Raw genomic sequence first — 27912 nt, 5'->3', positions numbered from 1 at the left:
TCCTTAATTACAGACGTTTTCATTTAATTCCATCGGAATTTTGGCCGATACCTCATTGTGGATAGATAATCCATCAGTAGAGAAAAAAAGAAGAAGCCCTCCCCCCCAAAAGAAAAATCCAAGAAACAAAACAAGGACAGGTCAAGACCGAAAGGACAAAGAAGAAGAAGACGGGCATCATGGCGACGTTCGCACGGCGTTCCTGCTGCTGGCTCCTGGTCGTCCTGGCGGTCGCCGCGGTCTGCTGCCGCGCCGAGCTGTTCACGGCCATCACGCACCTGCGCAACCTGCAGGACACCGAGGCGAACGTGGTGCGCAGCCTGGCGCACTATCTGGACCGTGAGCGCGAGCGGCTCGACTACTGCCAAGAGATGCTCGGCTACATGGACGCCCTCGACGACGGCGACGACGACGACGACGTCGAAGGAGATTACGACTCGTAAGTGTTCACTCATACAGAGAAAAAACAAAGAGGGAAAATTAGAGACGGAAGAGAGATAGCTGAAGCGTGGCCTCCGAGATTTCGGCGCTGGCCTGCATGCAAGCTCGCGCACCATCTCGGAGGCCACCGGTGAACTCGTAACGTTGCCCACTAAAATTACTAGCGCGAACTGTGGCGATGAGCTCATCGGCCGCGTCGGCAGTGAGCCTCTTCGATTGTCCGTCCCCGGCAGACCCGGGATCCCGGAGGCGGTGCTTTCAGCCAATGAGCGGTCCGTATATGCACAGTCTCGGGCAGTCCTGGACAGTCGGGGACGGATAATCGGGGAAGGCCCAGTGATGGCTAGCACGTAAATCTGTCTGATCTTCGTGCCTCTGGCTCGAGACATTCTTGTGGATTTATCTAGGGCGCTGTATCTGCCTTTACTGTCCCAAAACATTAGAAGAAATCCCATTCACTTTCCTAAAAGCAGAAGGCAACAACACTCTGCGCACGTACATTAATCACTGCAAACGATTGCGTCTGTGACGGAATATATTATTGGGAATGGTCGATTTGCTAAGTCGTAAAGCCATTCGAAGCCAGAACGAAATTAATGCAAATCCATGTGTTGACCATCACGCGTGCTCACTGAACCGCCCGTTCTTGTTGTAGCTCTCCAAAGCACTAGCGCCGGAGTCGGGAGACTCTACGAATATAACAAGTTCACGGTGGTTCAGTTGTGTCCTTATCGAGCGGCCGCGACCAGGTGAACTGTCCGGTTCGCTCCGCGGCGACTGGGAGGCGTCGTGTCACGTTCACGCGGGCAGTGAGGACGCCGGCCGGGGAACAAGGAACGCGCCTGAAAGGCGGCACAAAGCACTGACGCCAAGCGGGAGAACAAGAGCTTGTGATATGCAACAAACTCAAATATATGTCACGTGACACGTGATGCCATTATTCGAAATTCGAGATGCAGTACCACGCCCTATACGTAGAAGCACTCTGGAACCGTGAATGCGTTGCTTCTCAACACGCGACACCTCCGAAAGTGCGAAAAGAATATATTAATTCTTTCGCGCCCATCTTAATCGTAATTTACAACCTGCAATCACATACCTTCTTTTTGCTCACTAATTCATTCTGCCGCTGCGTATCGGTACAGTTGCAGCTTTTTTTGTTTTGTTCGTCATTTCTTTTCTCTGACATGGTCGAAGAGGAGGTCGAGACAAGGGTCAAGCAATGCCTGGAGAGGTCGCGACCCCCTCTACGTAAATACGCAACAATTTGGAAATTAGCAGTTCGTCCAGACAGATTCTGGCACATCCGGAATAAAAATACAACCGCACAGCTTGAAACAGTTACCATCTATATTAGTTTCTACCAATAAGTTAGCAAAACTGCTGGAACAAGAATGAGCGCACACAAATTAAGCTTGATGCATATTACAAAACTGAAAAAAATCGCCCTGAGAGAAATCAAATTCATACATATATATGCGTGTGCGTAACTGTATCGATATACTCGGAATTACGCAATGTCAAATCAGTGTACACACGATAGGAGCGGGTCATTATGCGAGAAACACTGGAACAGTTACGTGTACGGCAACTACGGGGGCTATGCGAATATGGAAATTGGGTCGTGATCCCCGATTTAGGTACAATTAGACAACCGTCGAGCAGTTGCATTCTTTACTCAGCGGACCCGCGTGCTATTATACTTAACTTACTCATTAGTTTCTTTTTATACACAAACACGCCGACACGCACGTACACGGCCTATCAACTGCAGCATTCACGCGCCCAAGTGTAAAGGCAGCGCGTGTCGATGACGTCACCGCATTCGACCTCGTAAATGCTGCCTGAGCACCCACGCCCGTAAAACAACAAGCGTCGCTGCACCTTCTCGTTTGCCCCGCATCTGTCGCAGCGGGCGCACGAATTCGCCGCTGATCCCCCTGCAACCCGTGCGTGCGTACGGTTGCGACCTCGAGCCTAAAGAGGGCAACAGTCGATGACCGCGACGGGCGACAATCAAAGATTGCACAGCCCGCCAGCACCTAAACCCTCCCTCTCGCCGTCGCGTATACACTTACTGTGTCTAGCCAAATCCATGCAGCATCGTGCGTGCAAGCCAGAGCTGAGCACGCAAGCCCCGAAGCGTTTCATCGGCCGGTAATTTTCTCGCACGGCTAACAACAACAACAACAAAAAAAGAAGTGTTCCGCTAGTGGGGAGGAAGTTGCCCGAAAGTTGGCCCGCATTTGAACGAAAATCTTCTCCCTGCTGACTCGACAACGTTAACTCTGCGACAACTTGCAGATACGTTGAGCGCAACGTTTTTACCCTTGTGTAGAAAAAAATTGTGCAAGAGAGCTCTGGGGTCAGTCAATCACAAAACAAATGTACTTACACGTTTTTCTTCTTCTCCATAGTGAAGACATCAGTGTCAACTTCACGTGTTGTCAGAATAGCGCGAATTTGGGTAATCGTCTGCAAATGTGTGCTGGACGTTATTTCTTATTTGTTTCATATTTTACGCACCATTATTAGAATAATCAGATAACCAAATATACACTTGTTGAACTAAAGGAAACAGTATGTTGTAGGATAAAAAGAAAGAAGGGATACTTATGCCGGTGTCACACGGCCACTTTCGATCGCGATCATGCCCGATCCGGATAGAAATTCTCGACCGCGCTCCGTCGCGCAGCTAGCGCAAAGGAACCAATCGCGACCGAGGAATTCGATGCGGACCGGACTTGACCGCGATCAAAAGTGCGCCGTGCGACACCCGTGTGACACCCGGTCGTGATAGGGTGGGCTGCAAACGACACTTGGAGATGCAGTTGCGGCGTCTGCTCAAAGTCGAAGTGCAGTAACAGGACACAATTTCTCAACAAGTGATGGCTTTTGGATATGGTTATAGACTTGGTTAAAATGGATTTTAGTCGCGAGAATGACTTTGAATGAACTAGCAAAGGTCTAACGTGGGATGTCTCACTACGGAGTCAGCGTTTCGAGAAGAGGGCTTGTCTTCGTCAGGGGGCCCTGACGAAGGCGCCTCCCAGCTTCAGTCAACGCTGTACAGCTTTAATGAGGCGAAGCCCTCCTTAGCGCGCATGTTTATTGCGGGCACGCCTAGAGCGACAGCCTCGCGCTCGCCGAGCTGAAGGAATGATTGATCGTTTATCGCGGCGACGCGTGGACGCCCTCCTCTCTTTTTATACCCTCGTCTTGTGCACGCATTCACGTAGTGCCATTGCCACGGTGAGTGCAGACGACACCGAGTCGGAGGCGTTGCCCATGCATGCAATGAACGAGGCTTTAGAGGCCGATGCCCCGTCGCCCGCGCAATGGAATAAACCCGCGCGGAAATATATATGCGATTCTGTCGGGGAGGTCTTGCACATGCTTTGCGGTCAAGCGACTGAAACTCGGCGAACGGGTGAAACGTTCCTGCTTTTATTTCGGGCGCCGTCGGGCGTTGTCTGCGCGCCGTCTGCTATTATGTACTTCTGCTTCCGAGGCTGAACGGCACTGCTGACGCTGGAAAGCAGTCGTGACCTAGAGGGATCGCGCCACGTTTTCGTGTCGTTGCTCTCGAGAACAGCCTAATTAAATGCGCGACGCCAATTGAATGATAATTAACGCGTAGAGCTTTCTGGGTGGCCCCGAACGTGACACACATGTTGCGTGAGTTGCGCGGCGCATAATATAGGACTTGACCCCACGTTACCTCGAATAGCGCGTGGAACTCCTCAAAACGCCGCTAATAATTTATTACAATAGCCTTTCTACGGTCAGTTTTGGTTTCGTTTCTCAGGAGGGCGAAGGCGAGCTTTCTGGTTCTTTTTTTTCTTTCCCCGCACGGCCGGAGCCGTCGCTGCCGCGGATGCGCTGAGGCGAATGCCATCTGGTGGCACTACAAGGAACCGAGCGAACGCGGCGTGCATACTCCGCTATGACTGGTTGGCCTGTTCGGCAAAGGAACAGCCAGACCCCAGCCATGGTCACAAAACCCGGTGGGGTTCACAAAAAAGAAAAAGAAAGCTCCGCTTTGAATAATATTATCTCCAGTCACCACACTTCTTACTGAATATTGTTAAGGCGTCGAAATTTATGGGTATTTTCTAGATACACTGCTCAAACATTGCGGAATTTTTTTAGCATGTAGCCTGAATATTTAGTGGCGTGAGGCCAGTCGTTATAATTAAAAAAAGTAATTACAGATATTATGCTCATGCAGAAGGTGCGTTACATCAAGAAAAAAAAGTGGAAGTCACCGCACAATTATATACGCTGGTTATATCGAGTTTAGAGCCTTCTGATGCAATATAGAACAGTAATTACCACCAGTCACACAAAGAAACACGTTGAACTCCTCCTCACACCTGGTAGCCCATTTAAAATAATATTATTTTTCACAACTCTCCGTGATAAAGTGACTTGTGACATGGCTTTTCGTGAACAGAGGGTCGCAATTACATTTAGCGCTTTGCTCAAGCTTTGTTAAAGCGAAGCTTTCTGTGTGCATTCCCCTGCGCCTCTCTTGCTGATCGTAGCGTCCGCCTGCTACTGCTGCTGCTCGTCTTTTCTCCGCCGAATAGCTGACACTATCGGCTCGGGAAAGCGGTGCCATCTAGGAGCGATGGCTTACACTGTTTCGCCCGCATCAGTGTAAGGTATGGGGAAGCTGGCCGCGGGTGGAGAGGGCAAACGTGCCGCGTGCTGCGATGCGGAGAGCGGCGATGAGACGTGGGAGAGAGAATACCGGTGGAGATGGTCTTACGATGCGCATGCGTGCGCCGCCTGTCAAACGCTTGGATAGTCGCATCTGCGCCCCCAAGGGGAGGTCGGGCACCCGAACATGTGACACCGAAGGCACTCCCTCATGCATTTACGGAAAGCTTCGCTGTACATAGATTCCCACAGGGCACGTTGGATCCGCTGCATTCTTTTTACTTCTCCGTCACAAGTCGGGATATTCAAAAGCTATTTTCGACTTGGTGCGCACATACTGCTATTGAAAGGGATAAAAAAAGTGCAATGCGGTAGAACCCATCTAAGGTGATTGTCTAAGTTATGCAAGAGCCTCGTGATCGCACGATCCGTAACGGTGCTCTTTCGCTTTACTGGAGAGTTTTAGCGCGTCCGGCATTCCGATAGCGTGAGATAGTGGTAGCAACACCAGGTGGCGCCACCGCTTCATTGGCGTGTACGGGAATACCGTACAAGGTAAAGCTCTCTAATGTCGCATATTGGCCTCGAGCTCCACCACTGGAAAAGCTGGCGCCACCGTCGGCGTGACGTGCTAGGAGGGATCACGTGGACATAGCGGCCGCGTCGGCTGCTTCGGGCGCGCCGAAGCGAGCTGAAAACGAGTTTAAATTCCCTCGTACGCTGCGGTCCTTATTAAGTGGCGAAATTTTCCCGCTTTGAGTGTCTCCCTTAAAACGCTTCAAAGTACTACAATAGGTAGTGGCTGCCTTTGAAGGTGCGCAACATGGTAGGCTACTGCTCGGTTCCGCAGAGCCGGACGCACGTAACGGAGGCCGGTGTCAGCCTTATTAGCCGCTGGACAAGAAGCTGCGTGAAGCTTGGCTCGCGAAACATAAAACCGGCAAACAGTCATCGGCTACAACTCGGGTATGCAGCAAGCACAGACGCGAGGAAGATTTCTGCTACGGCGCCCGGTCTGCGATGTTATGAAAACGCGCACTGAGACACTCGCGCGAGTCCGCTGCCCGACTAATGTCATGACGGTTTGGTCTATGAACTTGTCGATGCTATAGATGCTCGCAAGTTCAGTGGAGTGGAAAGGCAGCGGCAAGAAGCACATTTAAAAAAAGCATGGCATATGGTCATGTTTGTGTTATGAATTAATGCACTGGATTACTAAACAGGAGCAGCGGGAAATTGCACGCTGAGAACACCGATAAACATACAGTGCGACGCAACTCGAGAAATAATATTGAAAGGTCAAAGAATTTAGAAGAAAAAAAAAGATTGAATCGTCGTGACGGGACATCACAGTCCCCGTAGGCGTCGAAGTCTCTACAATGAAATTATTTTTGAACAGCTCTGATAGCGCCCACGCAACAATGGTTGCTTGTATACTGTCAAATGCTCATATTCTGCGGCCTAAAGCTCATGGCACGGTGCGAAAACGCGCGCGCGGAGAAAGCGAAACAGTGCGCGGACAAGCATGCAGACGCGCAGTCGGCCGCTGCGAATCTGCCCGATCGCTGCATTGAGGCTTCGTTCTATTACGCTCCATTTAGTTATACAAACACTATAAGAACATATTTCACATAGTTTGCTCCCAGCGTTTACCTACCTTTCACGCAAGAAGCCGGTTCGGGAGACTCCATCGCGGCGACCGCGCGCAGTGGTGTTCACTGTACGTATTCGGTAAGGAGATTGCGTCTGTAAACGATTGTGTGCTTTCAGTTTGCCCAAGATGTTATTTAGACAGTAGGAAACTTCTCTCGTTTCGAAAGTACTTATAGAAATGTCCGGGAGAGCTCGCGCGTGGTGTTTTCAGTGAGCGCTGACAGCAAAACCTATGAGGAGCGCGCCGCATGATCCCTCATACTACGCCAGCGAGGCGCTTCCGATAGATGGCGACTCCGTAACTCCTAGCCGCCAATATTCCGCGCCCCCTTTTCAATTGCTGCCGTGGCACTCGAGGATAGGCACTCAGTTATACCGTTCTGCAGGTCCGGTCCGGTTCCTCGTAGGGGCTACATTTTCGTAATTGTACGCAGTCGTCGTATCGGAGGTATCGGAGGAACTGACTGATGAAAGTGGGGAAGAGTAGCCAAAAAAGAAAATGCTCCCGCATGTAAAAAAAAAAGTTGTTTACAGTTACTCTACCTGCGGAAAGGGCATACAACCTGTTATTTGAACGAGCAACTCTAACTTTATCTAGTACGTACTACCGATATGTAACTGAGGTGAATAACACTTGAAGAGACACTTTGTATGAGCGAGCTGGAGCCTTCCTCATATAGAAACAGCGTTTAACACCAGTGGCAGACATGTCACGCTGCTTCATTGTTAGATTATACAACAGCGCCTTGTTATTCTGCTCCTTCTTGCGTCTTTCCAAATCGCAGGACTGCTTTTCTAAAAAATAAATTTCACTTCAACGAAATCATTCTAGTGTGAAGCTGAGTTGCAGGGGAGACGCTTCCTCGACAGTACGCTAAATCTCATGGCTCATTGTCGCAATTAAGTTGTTCCCGAATCTTAAGCAAGCTGCGCTCGTATGAACATGGGCGGGGGCTCTTCTCATAACAAACTTTATAAAGGCGCACATATAACTTCTTTAGATGTGGTGTAGCCCGTGATGTAGCCTCAAGGTGAATATACAGGGCGATAACATTAAGTTGTGTGGAAATTAAAAAAAAATCGCTGTTGTAGGTAACAGAATTGTAGATTATTCAGAGAGGCGGACATTATTTCCTAGAGAAATCGAAAGACACTGTCAACTAATTGACAAACGCTCTCAAATTAACTTTTTAATTGACTACTCTATTCACATATTGCAATTCACGAATTGTAGCCGGTGAGCTTGCGAGGCGTATACATTTGGAATTAATTTCCAGAATGAAACCAACTCGGAGATATGCGCAATTAAACTCGCCGTAAAATGCACTGTTGTTCTACTTAAGTTTTTCACAAAACGCTCTTTTATACATCCAAGCACAAAAGTAACCAGAACGCTCATGTTTTTCGTCCAGGATTTTGGGAAAGGATATCTTGAAACTGGTGTGCTCCTGGAAGTTCATTTCAAGCGGATACATTTTGCAAATTCATTGGCTGCGCACTACTCGCAAATTGCAATATGGGCCTTAAAATAATTAAGTAAGACGTGAATTAGTGCATTTTCGGTAATTAGTTGAATATATGTTTCAAGTTCCCATGCTAATAATATCTGTCCCTTCGACTGCTACGTCTCAAGGAGAAGAATCATGCTATCTGCCGTCGGCCTTTTTTTAAAAAAAATGCCATAAAGATCAAAAAGGATCACTCCCTAGACAACAGCCGCGCTGGCGTTGACTAGTTTTTTTCATCAGGCCTAAAGGAAAAGGCGATCGAAAAAATTGTTCAGGAATATTTAATACAAGACTGCTGTGCCAGGCATAATTTTATAGTTTGCATAAACACAACGTGTAACGCCGTAGCACCTTGTTGATTGTTCCTATAAATCTGTCATATTTGTGCCACCGCAAGAATTTACAGAAGACAAATAAATCATAAAAACTAGCATGGCTGTTAATATTATTTCAAATGTGTACCTTTACAAAGCTTTGCGTTATAATAGTATTTTCGAAACACTGTCTACATGTCTTCCATAAAAGCAAAATTGTCTTTTTATAGACTTAAAACTACTTGGTGCTCTTCAACTTGAATTAATGGTGATAACCGCGCACACGTAGATGTAAATGACATTACTCGTCAAGTCGAAAGACAAGACATTGTCTTGAAGTGGTTGTTTCGCAACGCAGAGGAATAAAAGAGTAACACAACAGGACAAGTACAAGGCGACGACACAGGACAGCCTCTTACACACGACACGTATCGGGTCTTCGGCGGCGCCAGTTTAGCATTGCGGCGTCGAGCGGAATGAGGGGGGAAAGAAACGATGTGGACAGGAAAGACGCGAATGTCGTGTGTCAACGCCTGTATGGCGTTCTTTCGCGCTGCAAGTTTCATTCCTGTCCGAAAGATAAGATCAGTCGGAGCAAAACTTACGAGCGAGTTACTTATGCGCCTTAGTTTCTGCGCCACTAGCATCGCGTTATGACACAGAGGTCGTATTTGTGTTCTCCCCTTAAGATTTACCAACATTGAAGTTATCTCGACACCCAGCGAAAGGAAATGAAAGCGTCCAAAAAACACAACTGCTTTTACCATTATTTATGGCAAAGAAAGTTGCACTGCGTGTTTCGGCGAAGAGTTCCTCGGTATAACAAATTTGATGATTCGTGACGAAATTAAACTTCGACTGAAATTTTCACGGCAGCGGTGGACATCACCATTCGTTTGGCAATCTCCAATAGAATAGCTAAGCAACAAATTTGAATAACTTTCATTCTTTATTGACACTTAGTGAGAGGGAGATTGCGACTTGGGTTAGATGGTATAGCGCGAAAACGCAGGATGCCGTATCGTTACAGCTCACCCGCCGCGGTTGCTCAGTGGCTTTGGTGCTGGGCTGCTGAGCACGAGGTCGCGGGATCGAATCTCGGCCACGGCGACCGCATTTCGATGGGGGCGAAATGCGAAAACACCCGTGTACTTAGGTTTAGTTGCACGTTAAAGAACCCCAGGGGGTCGAAATTTCCGGCGTGCCTCATCATCAGAAAGTAGTTTTGGCACGTAAAGCCCCATAATTTTTATCGTTATGGCTCGTTCACGCTGGAGCATTCCGCGTTTTGAGAGACGAAGAATCTGCCGCGCCGAATGCGGCACCGTTCATCTAGTTTGCCCTTCTCACCACCAAAACTGCATGCAGCTGCCAGTATTCGAAATAGAACAATCTTAAACAAGACGACTGCGCGACGTCTTACTACTAGCGCCATCTGCCGAGTATGCGCTAACTTACACGCGCGCTTGCGCGCGCAGTTTCTCAACACGCGCAATAAACAAAAGTGCACACTCCGCAATTACCCTCATCTCTAAGCACGCTTCACAATCTTCTTCCATAAGTCGACCTTCACGGCATTATCCTTGTGCTTGCAGCGGCACTTTTCGGGCAACATCGGGCAATTTCTCAGAGCTTCTGTTAACATTGCCGTTACCCGTCGTGGTTGCTCAGTGGCTATGGTGTTGGGCTGCTGAGCACGAGGTCGCGGGATCGAATCCCGGCCACGGCGGCCGCATTTCGATGGGGGCGAAAACACCCGTGTGCTTAGATTTAGGTGCACGTTAAAGAACCCCAGGTGGTCAAAATTTCCGGAGTCCTCCACTACGGCGTGCCTCATAATCACAAAGTGGTTTTGGCACGTAAAACCCCAAATATTATTATTAACATTGCCGTTGTCGTTGCACAACTCTGGCAGATTTTTTTACAGCGATAGGCCGTGCTCAAACGTGGTGGCCAACATTTGAGGAGTGCCGCGCGAGATATGGAGTCTCCGTCTCGCCTTCTGATTGGTCCGCGTCGAGGAATTACGACGGAAACGGTGGTAGCAATGGGCCTCCAAAAGACCGTCGGGGAGCGGGCTCTTTAGAGCGCACCTCTTAGGCGCCCGTTCTTACATTTCGCGTCGGCGTTGTCCCTCGGTGTAACCGAGCGGACGAGTACAGCGAAGGATGAAAGAGCGAACACGGAGCGCAGCGGGGGACGAAAGACGGAGATTATGAATAGAACGCGAAGAGGAAATCGGAGGAGGAGGCTGCAGCAAACCATGAGGCGGAAAGTGGAGGAGGAGGGTATGGCGAAAGCGTGAGAAAAGCGTAGTGCCGTGCGACAATGGCTATGAGATGGCGCCAGAGTAGCTCGCGTCGTCTGCATGCAAAGAAAGCACTGCATGAGCAGTGGTCTGTCTGCGGCGGCTACTGTGAATCGCGCGCACGCGTTATTCACGCTCTGACTCTCGTGATCTAATGAGTAACGAGGCAGTCCCGCCACACTTCGCTTCGTTTGCAATGTGCCTTACGAGACGGATTTTCTGCTCCAGCCAATATGTAGCGAAACACGTATACAGATGCGCTCAAATTTCGCATTAAGGGGTATCGTAATCGTCGGTGAATTTTTTATCAGCGGGATCCACCGCCGCCGAAGCGGATTCCCCGTCACCCTATATAAAGACTAGAGGCGGAACGTCTCGGAAGTGTAGATCGCAGACTACGCACCAACGTGGACCGCAATATATATATATATATATATATATATATATATATATATATATATATATATATATATATATATATATATATATATATATATATATATATATTGCGGTATATATATGACTGTACTTTGACGAAGGCTGGTCCACCAGCCGAAAACGTTAAGTAAAAGAAGTCTTCTAAATCTAAAAAGTTCGTCGTCTCTTTCCTGCGTATGTTACGTCGGGTCCTGCGTGCTGAACTTTAAAGAAAACCCCTATATATATATATATATATATATATATATATATAAGCACAGCAGAAAGAATAGGAGAAACAAGAGAGAAATGGACAGTACACCACTGAAGCGCAAAATAAATTCGGCACAGACACCGAACACTGCTTATTTGTGGCAATGCGAAACCATTATAGTCCTTTTAGTGAAATATTTTCGATTCATGTTTTCGACTGGGAAGCGGCGCGCTCATTTTATACACTCATGACGTGGCGCCCCCTCCACCTCATTGGCTGCGCCGTCACGTGCCCAATGACGCACACATTAGGCCACACCTTCAGTCATCCAGATGGCTCGATGTGACGTGTGCAATGACGCACGGACTAGGCGCACCTCTAGGAGCTTCCGTGGCGTCGGGAAAGCGTGCTCGTGTCGCACCTGGGAGGCACGGGCTCGACTCCTATAAAAATGTACCGAATATTTTCCGCAATTTACTCTGTTTACAGAAACCTGCCTGAGAAATTTGACGTCGATGCAGGCATTTATTGACGTGTTTTCGGTCTCTGCGCCGTCGGACGTTTTTGGTAACATGGCTCGATCACGCCGGATTTTCTGCCCCCATGACACATATAACGTTTTCGCAATAAAAGAACAAGCTAAACAAAACTTGCGCGCACTTATCGATGCACACTTTTAATGCGATAGCACTAAGAGTTCCGTGTTCCAAAAAATCCGGTGTCGGCGAGGGACGTCGTTTCGCGAAAAATAGTTCCGAACGACAAACGCGCAGGCCTAGCGCGTAGCACAGGGGCGTTACTGAACTAACTGAATTCCTCAAATAAATATGTGTCCGAAAAATGGTAAAGTACGACCTACAAACATTATAGCGTCGGACTGTAATTTGAATACGCCAGAAAACATAATTCTGTTACGTGGAAACTCAACCACAAACCCATATTCCAGCGTTTCTACCACTCATAGAGCGGCGGGACCCGCTCGGTTCCTTGCGACACGACCATTCAGATGGAGCTCGCCTCCACACATCTGCAAGAAAGCTGCAGTTTCCGGGAAGCGTGACATGTATCTTTGAATGCTGTCGCGTTCCACTATTAAAGGCGAAGCTTAGGCGTCCTCCAAAATTTTCAGATCGTTGTGTGCCATTTTACGAACAGAGCCATCATCTGGCACTCTCAAACTGCCCTGGATTGAAAGAAAGGTGCCACGCTTTGTCAACGAACACTAATGCATCTCAGTGAAGCACGCTTTCGGTATTATGCTCTGATAGCTCGTTTTAGGCAGCCTAATGAAAAGTGCTTTGAAGCTGTCCAGGCGTTGGTATAAGTGCGCGCTTCAGTTTCAATCGTTGCCGATAACGACGTGTAATACAGTGCGCAATACTGCGATATTTTGCGCAGCATTAAAAGCAGTAAGGCTCGCGGCGTGCTGTATGTCTGTTTAGTAAACACACACACACACACACACACACACACACACACACACATATATATATATATATATATATATATATATATATATATATATATATATATATATATGTATATATATATATATTGTTACGGTGGCAAAAGAGATGAAGATCCTCGGCTGCTGTCTATATACACCTTGTAAATTAAGTATACCGTGTGTGTGCGTATATATATATATATATCTATATATATATATTTCGCATTTCGCCCTCCCTGAAATGCTGCCGCTGTGGCCGGGATTCGATCCCGCGACCTCGTGCTCAGCAGCCCAACACCATAGCCACTGAGCAACTACGGCGGGTGAGCCCGACTTTTTACCTGCTAAACGCGATCGGTCGCAATAAAACGTTGGTTAGACAGGGTTATTGGCGGTGGGTATTGTTTGGTACTATTTGTAGTTTCGATACGTCTCATTACAGCATACCTGATATAATTGTTAAATAATCTGTCGTGACCTTTCGAACTAGAGAGAAATAAGTGCTATCTTTCACTTCGCCCCCGACGCAGTTGGCGCACATTTCTGACTTGATCGCCAAAGTATACACATACATTAGTTGGCCAACAAGGTTGCCTATCTAGACTTCATTCTGAGTTACATTCAGATGTTTCTTTTTGTTAGAACGTGCTTTATAACCTGCAGTGTACGGACAAGCTTTGTAATGTTGGGTATACGAGATTGTGAAAATCAAAAGGCTGTATATCATTCGCACAACTATTCCAAAAATGTTCGATTTGAATCGCTACTGGCACTATTCGATTCGATCCGCTTCTGGCACTGTTCGATTCGTGTTTGATTCGGTCTCAGTAACTACCATTCACAAACCCTCTTTAATGTTTTCTCTCAGAAATGATATTAACGTGAATAGGCGAGTTGAAGAAGCTGCGCGCCGCGTCTGCGCAGTGGAGAGCTCCTCCTCCGCGAGTACCTCACGAACGTGTGGCTGTTGTACAACTGGCCCGAGCTTGTCGCCGACCTGGTCGAGATCAGCGATGGCAACGGCCAGCTCCTGGAACTGCCTACGCCGCGTTTTGGACAATGGCCCAGCGACGAGGACCTGTCCGGTGCAGCGGTGGGGCTGTGCAGATTGCAGCACACCTACGGTTTGGACGTGCACCAGATGGCCGAGCTCAAGAGGTGAGAGAAGTCGTACTGAAAGAGTTCGCCGATGAGAACGATACTCCCTAATGCGAAATTTGAGCGCAGGTCTGTACGAGTTTTCAGTTCGCGAATAATATGTTGGCGCGGACAACCTGACTCGTGCGGCGCTTTGCAAACGGAGCGAAGAGTGGCGTGACTGCCTCGGCAATCGGGTGTTCGCGAGAGGCAGCGCGTGGGTGACGCGTGGGTGCGGTTCACAGCAGCCGCCGCAGACAGACCTCCGCTCATGCAGCCCTTTGTTTCCACATATGGTATCGGTCGACGCTCTCGCTGCATGCCATCGGTGAACGAACGACGGTGCGCTTCCCTGGCGCAATCTCGTAGCGGTCGTCGCCGCAGAGCCCGTCTTGCGCGTCCACTACGCTTTCCTCCTCATCCTTTCGTCATACTCCCGTGATTTTCGCCTCGCGCTCTCTTCACTATCGCCGTCTTTCATCACTCGCTGCGCTCCGCGTTCGCTCTTTCATCCTTCGCTGTGCTCTTTCACTCGGTTACGCCGAGGGAAGGCCGAGGGGCGCCGATGCACACAGACGCTCAACGCAGGAACGGGTGCCTAAAAGCTGCACTCTAGAAGCCGTAGCTTCGCCGGAAAGGCGAAGCACTGAATGCTATTGCAAATTATTAGACAGCTGTGTGCAGTAAGGTTAGTAGTTTTAAAGGCTGTATACACTGCTGTAAACATTCGCTTACTAAATTAACAAGCACGGTGTCACGCGCGCACAAGCAAGCATAAACACATATCAAAATCGATGGCTGCGGACATTCGCTGTCAGAATGCTGGCGCGATCAAGAGCGGCGGCAGCGTCGAGCTGCTGTCCCCTCCTTGTTGGTCTCGCTTCGACGCTAACTAGACGCGCGAGAACAGAGCGCACACGAAGCCGTCAACTTTCTCGGGTTAACTAGCCTTCGCACCCACCACAGATTACCTGCAAGATACGACGTGCGCAGGCGAGCTCAGCCACGCATAGGACCACCAGCCGGAGTAGAAGTGCGTGACGCGCACGACCCCTCCCCCTTCTCTTAGCATGCGCTCGTTACCCCACTTCCCCTCCTTGCGAAAAGTCTGCCTGCGCGCACGCACCCTGCACCAAGCCACCATCCTCATCGACTGGCCCTCGCATGCTTTCCCTCACACCTGCAACACACGGTGCACGGCCGCCGCCTTATCGCAATGTTATTTTACACAGAACCTCACGGCGACGCCGACGCCGACGCTCACGGCATAAATTCGCCTGGAGTGGCTATATAATTTCTATCGCAATAACATCGTGAGTTTTCACGTATCGGAGACGTACGAGCGGGGACGTATACACCGGAATGGTTGGTGTTCACGCCGAAACCTTCAGCGACAGCTTCCTTAGAGTAAAGGAAACAGATCGTGAAGGCTATGCTTTACCATACAGCTTGCACCAGAAAGGATTGAAAGTACCAGAACCACTTATAGAGGTCGCATCCGGCAGAGCAATCGCAGGGATGATGTGTTTTTCGACGTTGTGATAAAGCATAACACGCTATATACGTTCTTGTGTTGCGCGAATCTCCTCCTTGAAAAAAAAAGAAGAAAGAAAATATACATACCTTCATGTTGTCGCTTCATGTCGCTACCTTCGTGCTGCCTACAAATGAGAATGTAGAGACATCAAAATGACCGTATCTAAAGTACGTTGGGCGAAGTGGGCTTAATTGCGACTATTATTGATGATGCTTACGACGGCGCCACCTCAGCCCGTTGCTGAACGTGTCCGCTCACGATCGTCATGAGGTGGGCCGACATTGTTTCTACGAGGGCGACGTGGCCAACGCCATCGGCTGGTGGGCGTCCAGCATGGACACCCTGGAGCTGGAGGACGACGAGCCCAGTGTGGACCGGCCGACCGTGATGGAGTCCATGGCCCGCCTCACGATGCGCCTGGAAGACAAGACGGCCGCATTCCGGCTCCTGCTTGCCTACCAAGACGGAGCGCCCGCCCACTTGTGAGCCTAGCAAGTTGGAGTATGCATGTATATCACGGGATCCTTACGCTAAGTCAAATACCGCGCGTCTTGAAAAAAATAAAAGAAAGGCAGTCAGGTTCATATTTCATAAATTTGCAAGACTGGGCTCTCCCTCTAAAAAATTATGACAGAAAATTCCGTACCCACTGTTGAATCACGCCGAAAGCTGCTAAGGCGTGAATTCCTTTCCCTTCTTCTCAACAACAGGCTTGAAACGAAACCATCGACTTACGTAACGCCTGCAATAACACGGCACACAAGGCAGCATCATGCGGACTCACTAACGCCTTATTATGCTCGAACTGACACGTTTAAATTTTCTTTTTTTTTTCCAGAACAATATCAGACTGGAACGAGAGTTTACAGACACAGTGTGACTAAAAATTTTATAAATTTCTACTTGCTTGTTGATAATTTGTTCTAATTTGTTTGTATGCATTCTATTGCCCCTGTGCTTGGACCGGAAGGTCTGCAGTATGTACTAAATAAATAAATAAATAAATAAATAAATAAATAAATAAATAAATTGCAGGGGCGGTGACAACACGTGGCACTAGTCAGTCCCCATAAACGTCTGCATAGGTGTCGAAGAACACAAAGACGGTGCGTAAGCATATCGTCTGTTTTATGTGTGAGCTCAAACCGATAATGCTAACTCGTGACCTACAGTAAGGCACTAGTAGTTCGGTGAGCGCCGGCCCTAGTGAGTTCGGTTAAAATTAAATTCTGGGGCTTTATGTCCCAGGAGCATGATATGATTATGGGGCACGCCATTGTATGGGACTTCAGATCAATTTTGACCATCTGGAGTTCTTTGAACGTGCACCCTGTTCACGGTAGGCTGGCGATTTAACATTTCGCCCTCTACAAAATGCGGCAGCCGCGGCCGGGATTTGATCCCGCACCCGCATGATTAGAAGCGCAACGATGAATCCAGTACGCCACCGCGGTGGGCAGTGAGTTCGGTTGAGTGTGATCTTGGCGAATGTGTGTCTGAATTAGCCGTCAGCTAAAAATGGATCTTGTCAGTGAGTCCAAGTGTGCTTTATTTATCTTCGCGTCCTCTATTCCACGTGGCGGTTTCAACTGCTAAGGGATAATCCACACTTCTGTATAAAGATCCCTCGGGCTACCTTCAAGCCGTCGCCCTGGGCAAACAATTAGCCGTATCGAAGTGACCTGGTAGACCTCGTGTGCTGCAACAAAATAAACAGATGGCAGAGCTAGTTAGGATTGTATAGCTATCGCAGCGAAAAAATAATATATAAAAAAGTTTTCTTACCACCAACAAAATAGGACACCGGGCAAGCGCGTTCATCTTGCGACCGAGTCTGGTTGTATCCATATTGTTTTTTAGTTGTAATCAGTATCGACCTTGTGTATTGTGTAGTGTTGAGATTCCAAAGACCATCTCGTAAAATCCTAGATCACCTAACTAGAGAGTTTTACGTGCCCGTAAACGTGTCACTGTTTGCCGAGTATTGGAAGACCGGACAGGAGGCACACGTGTGCGTCACAAGTGCAGCAGCGCTAGTGGCGCCACCACCGTGCGACGGTGATGTCAATATGAGCCCGAAAAACGATAAATGCAGAAACCGGGCCCTACAGGTCTGCTTCTGCAGGAGGCGTCGGCAGCCACAATACTTAGTGTAAAGTGGATTGGTGATCTCTTTCCTTCCTTCCGCGAGAAGAACGCCGAAACGCAATAACTCCCCTGACGCATAGTTGTTTAATGAAGCGTCTCAACAGGGGTATAAAAGCACTGCCGGCTGCCGTCAATTCTTACGGTGCTCCGGTGTTCCGTAAACTGTAATGCGTTAATTAACGGACAGGTTAAACTTTCGACTAATTACAGCAAACTTCAGGGTGAAACTCAAGCGGTCTCTTCAATTTATCATCCCGGTCTTGCCCAGAAGTGCCCGAGCGCGTACTCCATTCAAATACCGTTGACGTAAGTACAATATGTCGCGCAATCCAACGCACATAATCCGGGACAGCAAAGAGAATCTGAGACCCTTCGTACGGGGTGTTGTCTCCGCAGCATAGCCGGCGAAGTGCTTCTTCAGAGTTTCCAACGGGCTCCGTGCAAGCTCTTCAGTTGCCTCTTTGAAGACTATGGCATCGGCAGTAAACATTGCCTTTCGAAATTGTCGCACGACATTTAAGGCTTTTCGCTGTCATCTGACGCTCTGCTGTTGATACATGCCTGCACCGAGAGTTGGCTTAGGATCCGCTGAAACGAGTTTAGTCGTCACGCGGTGGGTGATGCTGACGTCACGCAACAACCGCAGGCGTGCCAAGCTGGTGGCGAGGGCGCAGGCCGACGAGCGGCTCAAGTACTCGATCCTAGCAGGCGACGCGGCCCGGTTCGAGAGTCTGTGCTCCTCGAATCGCACGAGCCGCTCAGGCGCATCTCCCGGTCTGCGCTGCGTCGTTCTCCACATCACCACGGTCAGTGCAGCTGCCGGATTGCCTAAACGCGTTCATCTCGTGCGCAGTCCGAAGTGTGGACAGTACCACGTACCAGAGGTGATAGACCACGACGTCTTGCATGCATGCATGTCTTCACGTATTCTCAAAAGGGATTGTCCGACTACCTTTACTTCTGCTTTGGCGTGAGTCAAGAAAGAATCCCAGCGCCACCGCATCGGTGTGGCGTCAGAGATTTGAAATAACTTATTTTATTTTATTTATTTTTATTTATATATACTGCGATCTTTTACAAGATCTTAGCCAGGTGGGAACATGCAAGTACACTCATACAAACATACATCGCCAGCAATCTTGGCGACGTTTGAATTCAACATGGCAAAAAGGACGAAATGCATGAAAAGAAGATAAAATAAACTATGTGCGATAGAGAGAAGAATGCAGGTGCTCCTGAAAACGGGATAAAGAAGTTAGTGTAACGACTTCAACAGGAAGACTTCTTGTATTGGTGCAGTTTCAGAGCAGAATGAATTCTCGAGACTTGTTAGATCGGGTACTTGCTTTCTTAAGAACTCGATGTGCTCAAATTCCTTGACCGTTGAATGACTATTACTATATATTACCTAGGAGATTCTGTCAAAATTCGTGAGGTCAAGGCGATCTGTGGCGGGCGTTTTAGGGAGGCGCCAGTGCCCATCTTTCATTTATATATTTTTTAGTTTTCTTCTGGCTTACCAAGCCTGCTCTCACAGTAAGACGGCCGTATAGCTAATTAAGTATAGCGTAATTTGATGACATCGCTTGTCTTAATGTTCTTTGTTAGTGTCATTTTGAAACTGTGTTCACTCTGTACGACTTTGTCAGTTCAGATTAGCGCGCAGATCTCACATATATGGGTTGTTAATAACCAGCTAGATACGTGACTCTATGGCATGCTTTTAGACTGCATAATTACTCTCACCAGCCCTCTCTTCACTACTTGCTCCGTAGCTCAGTATCTAATACGAGGTTACGGCCTGACATTACAGCTTTTGCTCTAGAAGGAGTCTCTATCTAGTCACGCGGACGATGTGTCAACGAGAAGCCGCCGAAGGCCCCAGGGGAATGCTTTGAGAGAGACGTTGTTGCTCGCCGCAGGACATCATGCTGATGTGGCGCCCTCTACATGTGGAACTGCTCAGCGAAGCTCCGCGGGTGGCGCTGGTGTACAACTTCCTCACCCGGAGCGAGACCCGCGTCCTGAGGAATCTGGCCACGCCTCTCCTGTACCGAGCGCTGGTGTTCGGCGATGGCAGGAGGCAGATAACGGCGTCGACACGCATCAGCAAGGTGTGCTCTGCTCCCGAGACTTGGGGCCGAGAGGAAGCACACACAAAAAAAAGCTAATCCAGTTGACGCGAAAATCCACAAGCACTGTGTCTCAGTATGCCCGCTCACAGCCGTGACGTAGCGCGGGATGGTAAAGATGCTATTGAAGTGTATTGAAAGAAGAAAAAGATGCAGATCCCACGCACTGTGTTAACCGATGCTACGCCGCTACAGCTGGCTGTCAGGCATCGTTTGGGGTTCTTCTAAAAGTAATCTTGTGAACAAGCGTGTTTTTCGTAAGGCTAGCAGGTGCGCGTGCGTGCATCTGCGCGTTTGTTAAAAGCGTCATTTAGTGGGACAAGCACCTACTTGCCCGACGTGACTGCAGAGTAGCACTTGAGGTGACCTTCAGATTTGTCGCGTCCTTACACCATTTTCGATATTCAGTTTTTGCGCAAAACAATACTTAGGCCGCAGGTGAAGAGGCAGTGGCTGTGTTGAAAGGCTTCATGATTTTAAGGCTCGATGGCCCGTTCGAAGCTCTCGCCTGGGACCGTAGACTCTGAATTTAAAACTTTCTGCCGCAACTGATGTCTCAAGCGAGATGACGCACTTCCAACTATGAAATTAACCATATAATCCCATATATTAACAATACAAATCAATATAGTTGTCAATGTAGGCATCCCAACGCAGTTTCGCTGGTTATCCTTCTTCACAGAGTGGAAGGGCACTAATTTTTTTTGTCTTGTCGAAATTCAGTGTCCAGTACGAAGTTTCTGGCTCAATATCTTCGGCCAACACTGAATGACAGGCAGCAAGCGTTATTTGTTGGCTTGGAGCAGAAACACGGGATGAAGAACAAGTTTGGCACGTGACTCGCTGTGTTTTGAAAACAAGGTCAGAGGAGTCCGACCAATGCCGGGTCTCCTGCCGCAGTTGTGTCACGCACGTGATATGCAAAGCGAATGAAATGTAGCCTGTAGCTCACATATTATTGCCGCCGCCTGTACAAATTTCAAATGAAGCCTAATGTGGCTTGCGGGGAAGCCCACTTCCAGTTTCCTGCGTGGGGTTTTCTCCCCTATTGGTGCAAAAATTTCCTCAAAATATTTTTTTCATCTTTTTGTCGATTGCGCTTATTCTTGATGTTGGTTAGAGAACCAACATATTTTTTCTGGCTATTCATATGTCTCGTCCTTAAAGGGTAAATTGGCACTGACGTTGTCGATGCCAATTGCGACGTTGTTCTTAGGGAACGTTGTTCTCTTTGGGGAAAACAAGAAAGCTCCTCTTCAGAACCCTTTGAACCCAGCGCATAAAACGGCCTATTCTCGCCCGTGGCGGTCGCAGGTGGCGTGGCTGCGTGACGAGAACTACGCGTTCGTGGCACGTGTCAGTGCCGCCGTGTCGGCGGTCACAGGCCTCCGCATGGAGAGCGCCGAGCAGATGCAGGTGGTCAACTACGGCGTGGGCGGCCACTACTCGCCACACGCCGACTACACACTGCCGCACGAGCCGACTACTGACCAGGACATGACCTTGGGCCAGCGCGCGGCCACGTGGCTCATGTACCTGTCCGACGTGCGCAGAGGGGGCAGCACCATCTTCCCCAGCCTCGGACTCGAGGTATGCATATACATCCATTGTCATCGTGATCGTCATCAGTCCATTTCATACCCTACAGGCGGCAATGAATCCTGCCCGCCGAAAATTTAGTTCCATAACACTTTATATTAACGCAATGGCGTTAAAGGCCCTGTATCGCAGAAAACAGCTGTCACCGTCCCGCGTCTAGCGTCGTCCGTCATTTCGGCAAAAATAATTTGGTACCACGCATACCCAACCGCGCAGGTCCTCGATGTAGCACAAGGAAGTTACTGAACCAATTTAATTTCTCGAGGTAAAATGCGTCAGAAAAATCGTAAAGCCAGACTTACACACAACGCACAGACAGGAGGCGTCCGATTATAAGTTGAATATACGAGAAAACGTAGCTCTGTTGTGAGTAAATTAAAAGAAAACACACATGCCCCTTTTCCAGCGTTTCTACCATTCATAGGGCGGCCACGTTCACTGGCGCGCGCAAATCTCGAAGGCCATAGAGCGGCGCGCCCGGTTCGTGCAGCACCTCCAGACGGCACTCGCCTCCACCGCATCGCGGCCCACGCAAGAGGCCGCGTTTCTACCAGAAAGCCCGCCTTCGTGCCAGTGCCTTCGCCGCCAGTGTTTCCCTGTAAACATTACGGTTACATACGATGCAGTTGCCGGGAAGCGTGAGAAGCACTCAGGGATCTTTGAATGCTATCGTGTTCCGCTTTTAAAGGAGAAGCCTAAGCGTCCTCCAAATTTTTGTCTTCGACTGTCCAAGCACGGCCTAAAGCTGCCTGCTATAAACTGAGCTTGAAACAATGCGTTAGTGATCTGTATGCTCTTAGAGATTTAAAGAACACGTTTGAATAATGAATGTACGCCTGCAGCAAAAGCTTTTTTAATTACTTTTGAAGTGACAGTAGTGCATAAAATATCAACATCAGCGCTTGGGCTCTCGTCGTCTGTCTACAAGATAGTTTGCAAGTGCTTACAAAACCATGCTACATCATACGAAAAGCTGTCGTACGATTTCATTTTTGGTAGCTCACTGCACAGCCAACTATATAAGAATTAGCTGTGCAATGCATCATTGAAAATTCTGCAAGAAACATGGTCACATTGCACTTACGGTGAAGAATGATGGAGTAAAAACTGGGAGTTACAAATTGAACCTTTATGGGGTGAACTTGTGCCCAGCAAAACAAGTGACACTCAATTGCAACGAGGGCGTCGGGCGGAGCCGTCGATTGTCGAAAATTTATTCCGTGGCCCAGCACGTCGGCTTCCATATACCAGTGGTCGAAAGTTCCAGCGTATTCGTCAGTGCCCGCGCGACCTTCAGAAGCTACTACACAATTCGTGTCGCATATGCAATCAGATTAGACAAGGTTCGTCGATAACAGAGAACGGATAGAACCATCGATAACATTCGCGAAACTTCCGATACGTGCGGGCGCGTCTTGCGCCGAGCGATAACGTGTAGCATTTGTTAGCCGGTGAAATAATAATAATAATAATATTTGGGGTTTTACGTGCCAAAACCACTTTCTGATTATGAGGCACGCCGTAGTGGAGGACTCCGGAAATTTTGACCACCTGGGGTTCTTTAACGTGCACCTAAATCTAAGCACACGGGTGTTTTCGCATTTCGCCCCCATCGAAATGCGGCCGCCGTGGCCGGGATTCGATCCCGCGACCTCGTGCTCAGCAGCCCAACACCATAGCCACTGAGCAACCACGGCGGGTCGGTGAAATACGGTTACCGTATATAAAGAAGTATGCGTTTCAATATAATTACTCTGGTTGTTGTATGAAAGAACCGTGGTAAAGCGGGTTCTCAGAAAATCAGCTAAAAGAATTGACAATTGACGAACGCCGGTAGCGTTCACAAAAATGACTTCTAGAACAGCCAAAATGTACGTAATTCGTGGCTTGCCTCCTCCCGATTCCCATTTATGTTTATTCTTGTTCATGGAGCACCTTATTTATTTTTCTAGGTTGCCTTGAAGCATCAACGCCGCATTCGGAGGCCTCCACATTGAGCGCATTGAGTGTATTGCTAGCGAATTTCTCGCTATGTAAAGGCCATGTTCAATTGTAACTGGTTTCAACATGTTATGTCTGTCTTACTCGACATTAAAGGAATGAGATGCCGTCATATATTACAAACTTGAGAACAGGACGGTTTTAACAAGTGTCTTTCGTTGCCCTTTGCCAAGTCGTACTACTGACGCACTTAATAAAATGTATAGAGGCGGTTCATTTTATTTATATGTATATATATATATATATATATATATATATATATATATATATATATATATATATATATATATATATATATATATATATATATATATATAAAGTCATTTTCGCATGCATACACTTCAAATCACCACACAAAAACGGCAATTTACTCTTTTCAGCCTACTATGCCGTTTTGAGTGCGAAAGATATTGAATTTTTTTTTTTTCTTCTAGGCATGGAATAGTTGCTGTGGCATATTATTTTATTGCACAACATGGGATAAGTTAGCCAACCTCTATTAAAACTCAGATTAAATTAATCGCACAATGCATATTATCAGGCACATAACATTTTATTGCATTTAGTTAATTTCTGCTTTACTTTTTAATTCTCAGACTATAACAATAGTGCACAAAAGCTACTGCACTGAAATAATATGCTAGCACATACTTAAATAACACAATTTTAAACTGCAATTATCAATCAATCAATCAATCAAATGTTTATTATGCTGCCCATGAACAGCTGGAAAGCCTTCGTACTGGAGTACTTAAATATCAATATGCCAGTCATTATGTACGGAAAACACCAATGTGGCAGACAAAACAATGCTAGATAGAGAAATGAATAGGGAAAAAGAAAAAGGAGGAAGCATAAGAGGTGAGTTAGTCGTACAACATGATTATCTGCCTATATAAAAACACATGAACACTGAAATATGTCAATAAAAGCACAATTCTTATTATATGCTGTACTGCAGTCGAGCCATATACAGGAAAGTCTTTAATGCAATAAGGCCAGGCAGAGAATGCGTAATGCTACCTGGTATAGTGTTGCAGCATGAAAAATTGCATATGATCAAGAAGATTTGGGGAATGCATAACACCATGGACTACATTATGTAGGAACAAAACATCTGATTAATTAGGTCTCGAGTCTAGAGCTGCGAGTTGAGATATACTTGAGAAGGCTGAACTATGGTTGCCAGAATGGCAAAAGTGGTGCTTGAAGATAGATATCAATTTATTGTGGGCGCATTCAATTAGCTCGTCATTAGATTTTCACATTGCACCCCCATCTAGAGAGGCTTAGTCTAGTAGTGGGAGGCACACAGCAGAATACAATTTCAGAAACAAAACAGGTGAGTGGAAATAATGCAATGTACGGCATACAATTCCAGGAGCATGAAGGGCACGTTGTGTGATTATCTGTGTGAAGAGAACCTTAGCATTTTGTCAAAGTACACTCCAAGAACTTTTTGTGAGTGGTACAGGTGTTTCAATTCTTCTTCCTGATTTTCTCAGAACTCACTCTTTCATGTTTTTTTTTTCATGCCCCAACAAGCATAATTATATTGGCACGGATACTTTTTATCTGTATCCGGTGACCGTATTTCACCGGTTAACAAATGTTAAACGTTATCGCTCGGCGCAGGACGGCGCCTGCACGTATCGGAAGTTTCGCGAATGTTATCGATGGTTTTATCGGTTGTCTGTTGTCAACGAATCTTGTATAGTCTGATTGCATACGCGACACGAACTGTGCAGTAGTTTTTGAAAGGCGCCCGGGCACCAGCGAACACGCTGCAACTTTTGTCGACTGATATTTGAAAGCTGACGCGCTTGAGCCGCAGATGAGATTTTCGACGGTCGCCGACTTTGTTCGCCTCTATTGTTGCGAATGAGTGTTGTTTTTGCTGGGCACAAGTTCGCGCAATAAAGAGTTAAATTTGTAAATCCCAGTTTTGACTCTGCATAATTTTTCACCGTCACTACTACGTGACAATATTTCTAACACCTAATTTTAAGTGATACTTCGCACGCCTAATTCTCACATAGTTGGCTACTATGTAAGAATCCAACTGACGCGAAGCGACGCGTTCGCTTGTCGGCGCCTGCCGAAGCGTGCCGACGGTAGGGCTTTTAGGCACTCGTTCCTGCGGCGAGCGTCGGCATTTCTCGGCGTCGTACCTCGTAACTAATAAGCTCAACGAAAGATCAAAGTAAACGCGGAGCGCAGTGGGAGAGGGAAGAAGAGAGCGCAAGGAGGAAACTGGAAGATTAGGCTACACTGAAAGCATGAGGCTGAAAGTGGAGGAGGAGCGGAGGAGAAACTGCCTGCGCATGCACTGAGTTGCCAACGGCCACGGCATCCGTAGCCGCGTGGGCGATCTCATCTGCGCTTCTAAAGAGGGGGCGCAGGGTGCCGCGATGTGGGGAGGCCTATGCTCGTTCGCGGCGTCAGCTGCTGAAGTCTGTCCGCGGTACCAGCGTGTGCGATGGGGATCACTGCTCCTGCAAGGGGAGATGGCGAGCGGCTACGAGTTAGGCTCGATGTGACGCTTCGTTGGGCGTTGTCGCCGCTAACGATGGTGGCACGATTTCCCCGCGAGTTAAGGGTCGCTCTTGTCGTTGGTGGAACGAAAGCGTGAAAATAAAAGCGCACTGCCACGGGGACTCCCGATACGATGGCTACGATATGACGCCAAAGTAGCACGTGCCGTCTGTACGGAAACAAAGCGCTGCATGAGTGCAGGTCTGCCTGCGGCGACTGCTGTGAATCGCGCCCACCCGTCAGCCATGCGCCGCAACTCGCGATCTCCCGATTAGAGCGGCAGACGCGCCACACTTCGCTCCGTTTGTAATGTGTCGCACGAGATAGATTGTCCGCGCCAGCCACGCTGCTCAAAGCATTCCCTTCCTAATACAGACCGTGTATTTATATAATCATAATACAAAATATTGACACGTGACACGTGAACTACACTAAAATTTCGCATTAGGGAGTATCGTAATCACTGGTGAAATATTTTATGCATCAGTACCCTAAAGGCCCGAATGCATTGCAGGCGGAAGTGATAGATTTTAGAAGTACAGCAATGAGAGAAAACTGATGGTTAGCTACACAACGTTAGCTAATAATTCACGGAAAAGAACAAGACCTTTTGCCTTACAAGCAATTGATTGATCTGGGAATTATTTCTTGTTCTTATTATTATTATTCTATTCTGTTTTCTATTTGTATTTCTATGCCCCTTGCTTCCTTCTGATATTTCTCTTCCTTAATATCACCTAAACCCATTTGCCTCCTAAACTATATATTACATGCTATTATTGCTCTATTATTCTAGTATTTATTCTATTATTGCTTCTATTATTTTAACGTTACAACTACGATTTGTCGTTCCATCACTCGTTGATCGGCCCATCGCTTCATTTTTCTCCAGATTCTTTATTTTCCTTACAGCAGAGTGAGTGCGATGCCCTTGGATGATCGAATGTGTTACGGAGAAATGGAAAGAAAAATGACGTAATAATAGCGAAAATATAAACAGTGCAATTTAAATTTCCCCCTCAACGAAATATTTCCTCCAAGTTGCTGCTATTGTCGATAAGAAAGCCAAAGTTATATACTCCTAGGTTCTTGATCTTTCTTCTTTCCAATGTGCAATTAACGCATCGAGCCTGGCGTCTGACAAAAGCTAGGAGTCCGAGAAAAACACGGGAGTGGTTGCAGGTCGGGCAATACACGTTTAAGACCCGCTCCTTGCGCGTTAGCTAGAAGATAGCGGGGCAGTGCGCGCGTACGCTCGCTTTCACTCGCGGGCACATCTTACACCGCGCTTGGGAGTAACTCGTGGTCACGAACAATCGCCCGATGGAATGCGTCTATTGGCCGACGGGCGGTCGATGACGTCATTGACGGGGCGCAATTGAGAGGGCTTCGAAAGCCGCGATAAGGGTGAGACAGAGCTGTCTTTTGTGCGAGATGGTGATCTCCGTGCTGGATGCAGTGGTATTATATACTTCGCATATTCGTTACAGCATCGTCCACGTATCCTAGTGTGCCTCTTACCGCCTTCAGAAGGTGTCGTAGCGTATACCTATCACGCACCCCGACGTGTCTCCACGCAGGTGCAAGCCAAGGAGGGCCGCGCGCTGTTCTGGATCAACCTGCTGCCGAAACCGTCCAACGACAGTCGCTTCGAGCCCAACCCGTCCTTGAGGACGCGCAGCCCGGGCGACGAGCGCACGAAGCACGGGGCGTGTCCCGTTCTCGTGGGCTCCAAGTGGATCGCCACGAAGTGGATTCACGAACTGGGACAGTCCAGGATACCCCACGACTGGCCCGCCGCGCTGGCCACGTAGGAAGTGCGCGGAGCCGCCAGCGGCCGTATTAAACGTGCGCTA

General features: G+C 47.9%; 1 protein-coding gene across 1 annotated transcript; it reads left to right on the top strand.

The window, feature by feature from the left end:
• Nucleotides 1–170: 170 nt before the first annotated feature.
• LOC142586989 (prolyl 4-hydroxylase subunit alpha-2-like) lies at nucleotides 171–27912 on the top strand. Its single transcript, XM_075697858.1, has 7 exons — nucleotides 171–439; nucleotides 13892–14125; nucleotides 15875–16123; nucleotides 18436–18595; nucleotides 19712–19903; nucleotides 21236–21511; nucleotides 27637–27912. The coding sequence occupies exons 1-7, from the start codon at nucleotides 180–182 to the stop codon at nucleotides 27868–27870; spliced, it is 1605 nt and encodes a 534-aa protein (XP_075553973.1). The 5' UTR covers nucleotides 171–179; the 3' UTR covers nucleotides 27871–27912.

The sequence above is a fragment of the Dermacentor variabilis genome, chromosome 7 (assembly GCF_050947875.1).
Source record: "Dermacentor variabilis isolate Ectoservices chromosome 7, ASM5094787v1, whole genome shotgun sequence".
NCBI lineage: Eukaryota > Metazoa > Arthropoda > Arachnida > Ixodida > Ixodidae > Dermacentor > Dermacentor variabilis.
This window is presented reverse-complemented; position numbering and strand designations above follow the sequence as displayed.

What these genes read in the sequence shown, in the direction of transcription:
- LOC142586989 (XM_075697858.1), top strand. Translation starts at nt 180, where the DNA reads ATGGCGACGTTCGCACGGCGTTCCTGCTGCTGGCTCCTGGTCGTCCTG. An exon ending in CGTCGACACGCATCAGCAAG is followed by an intron (nt 19,904 to 21,235) that starts GTGTGCTCTGCT and finishes TGGCGGTCGCAG; the next exon opens with GTGGCGTGGCTGCGTGACGA. An exon ending in TCCCCAGCCTCGGACTCGAG is followed by an intron (nt 21,512 to 27,636) that starts GTATGCATATAC and finishes GTCTCCACGCAG; the next exon opens with GTGCAAGCCAAGGAGGGCCG.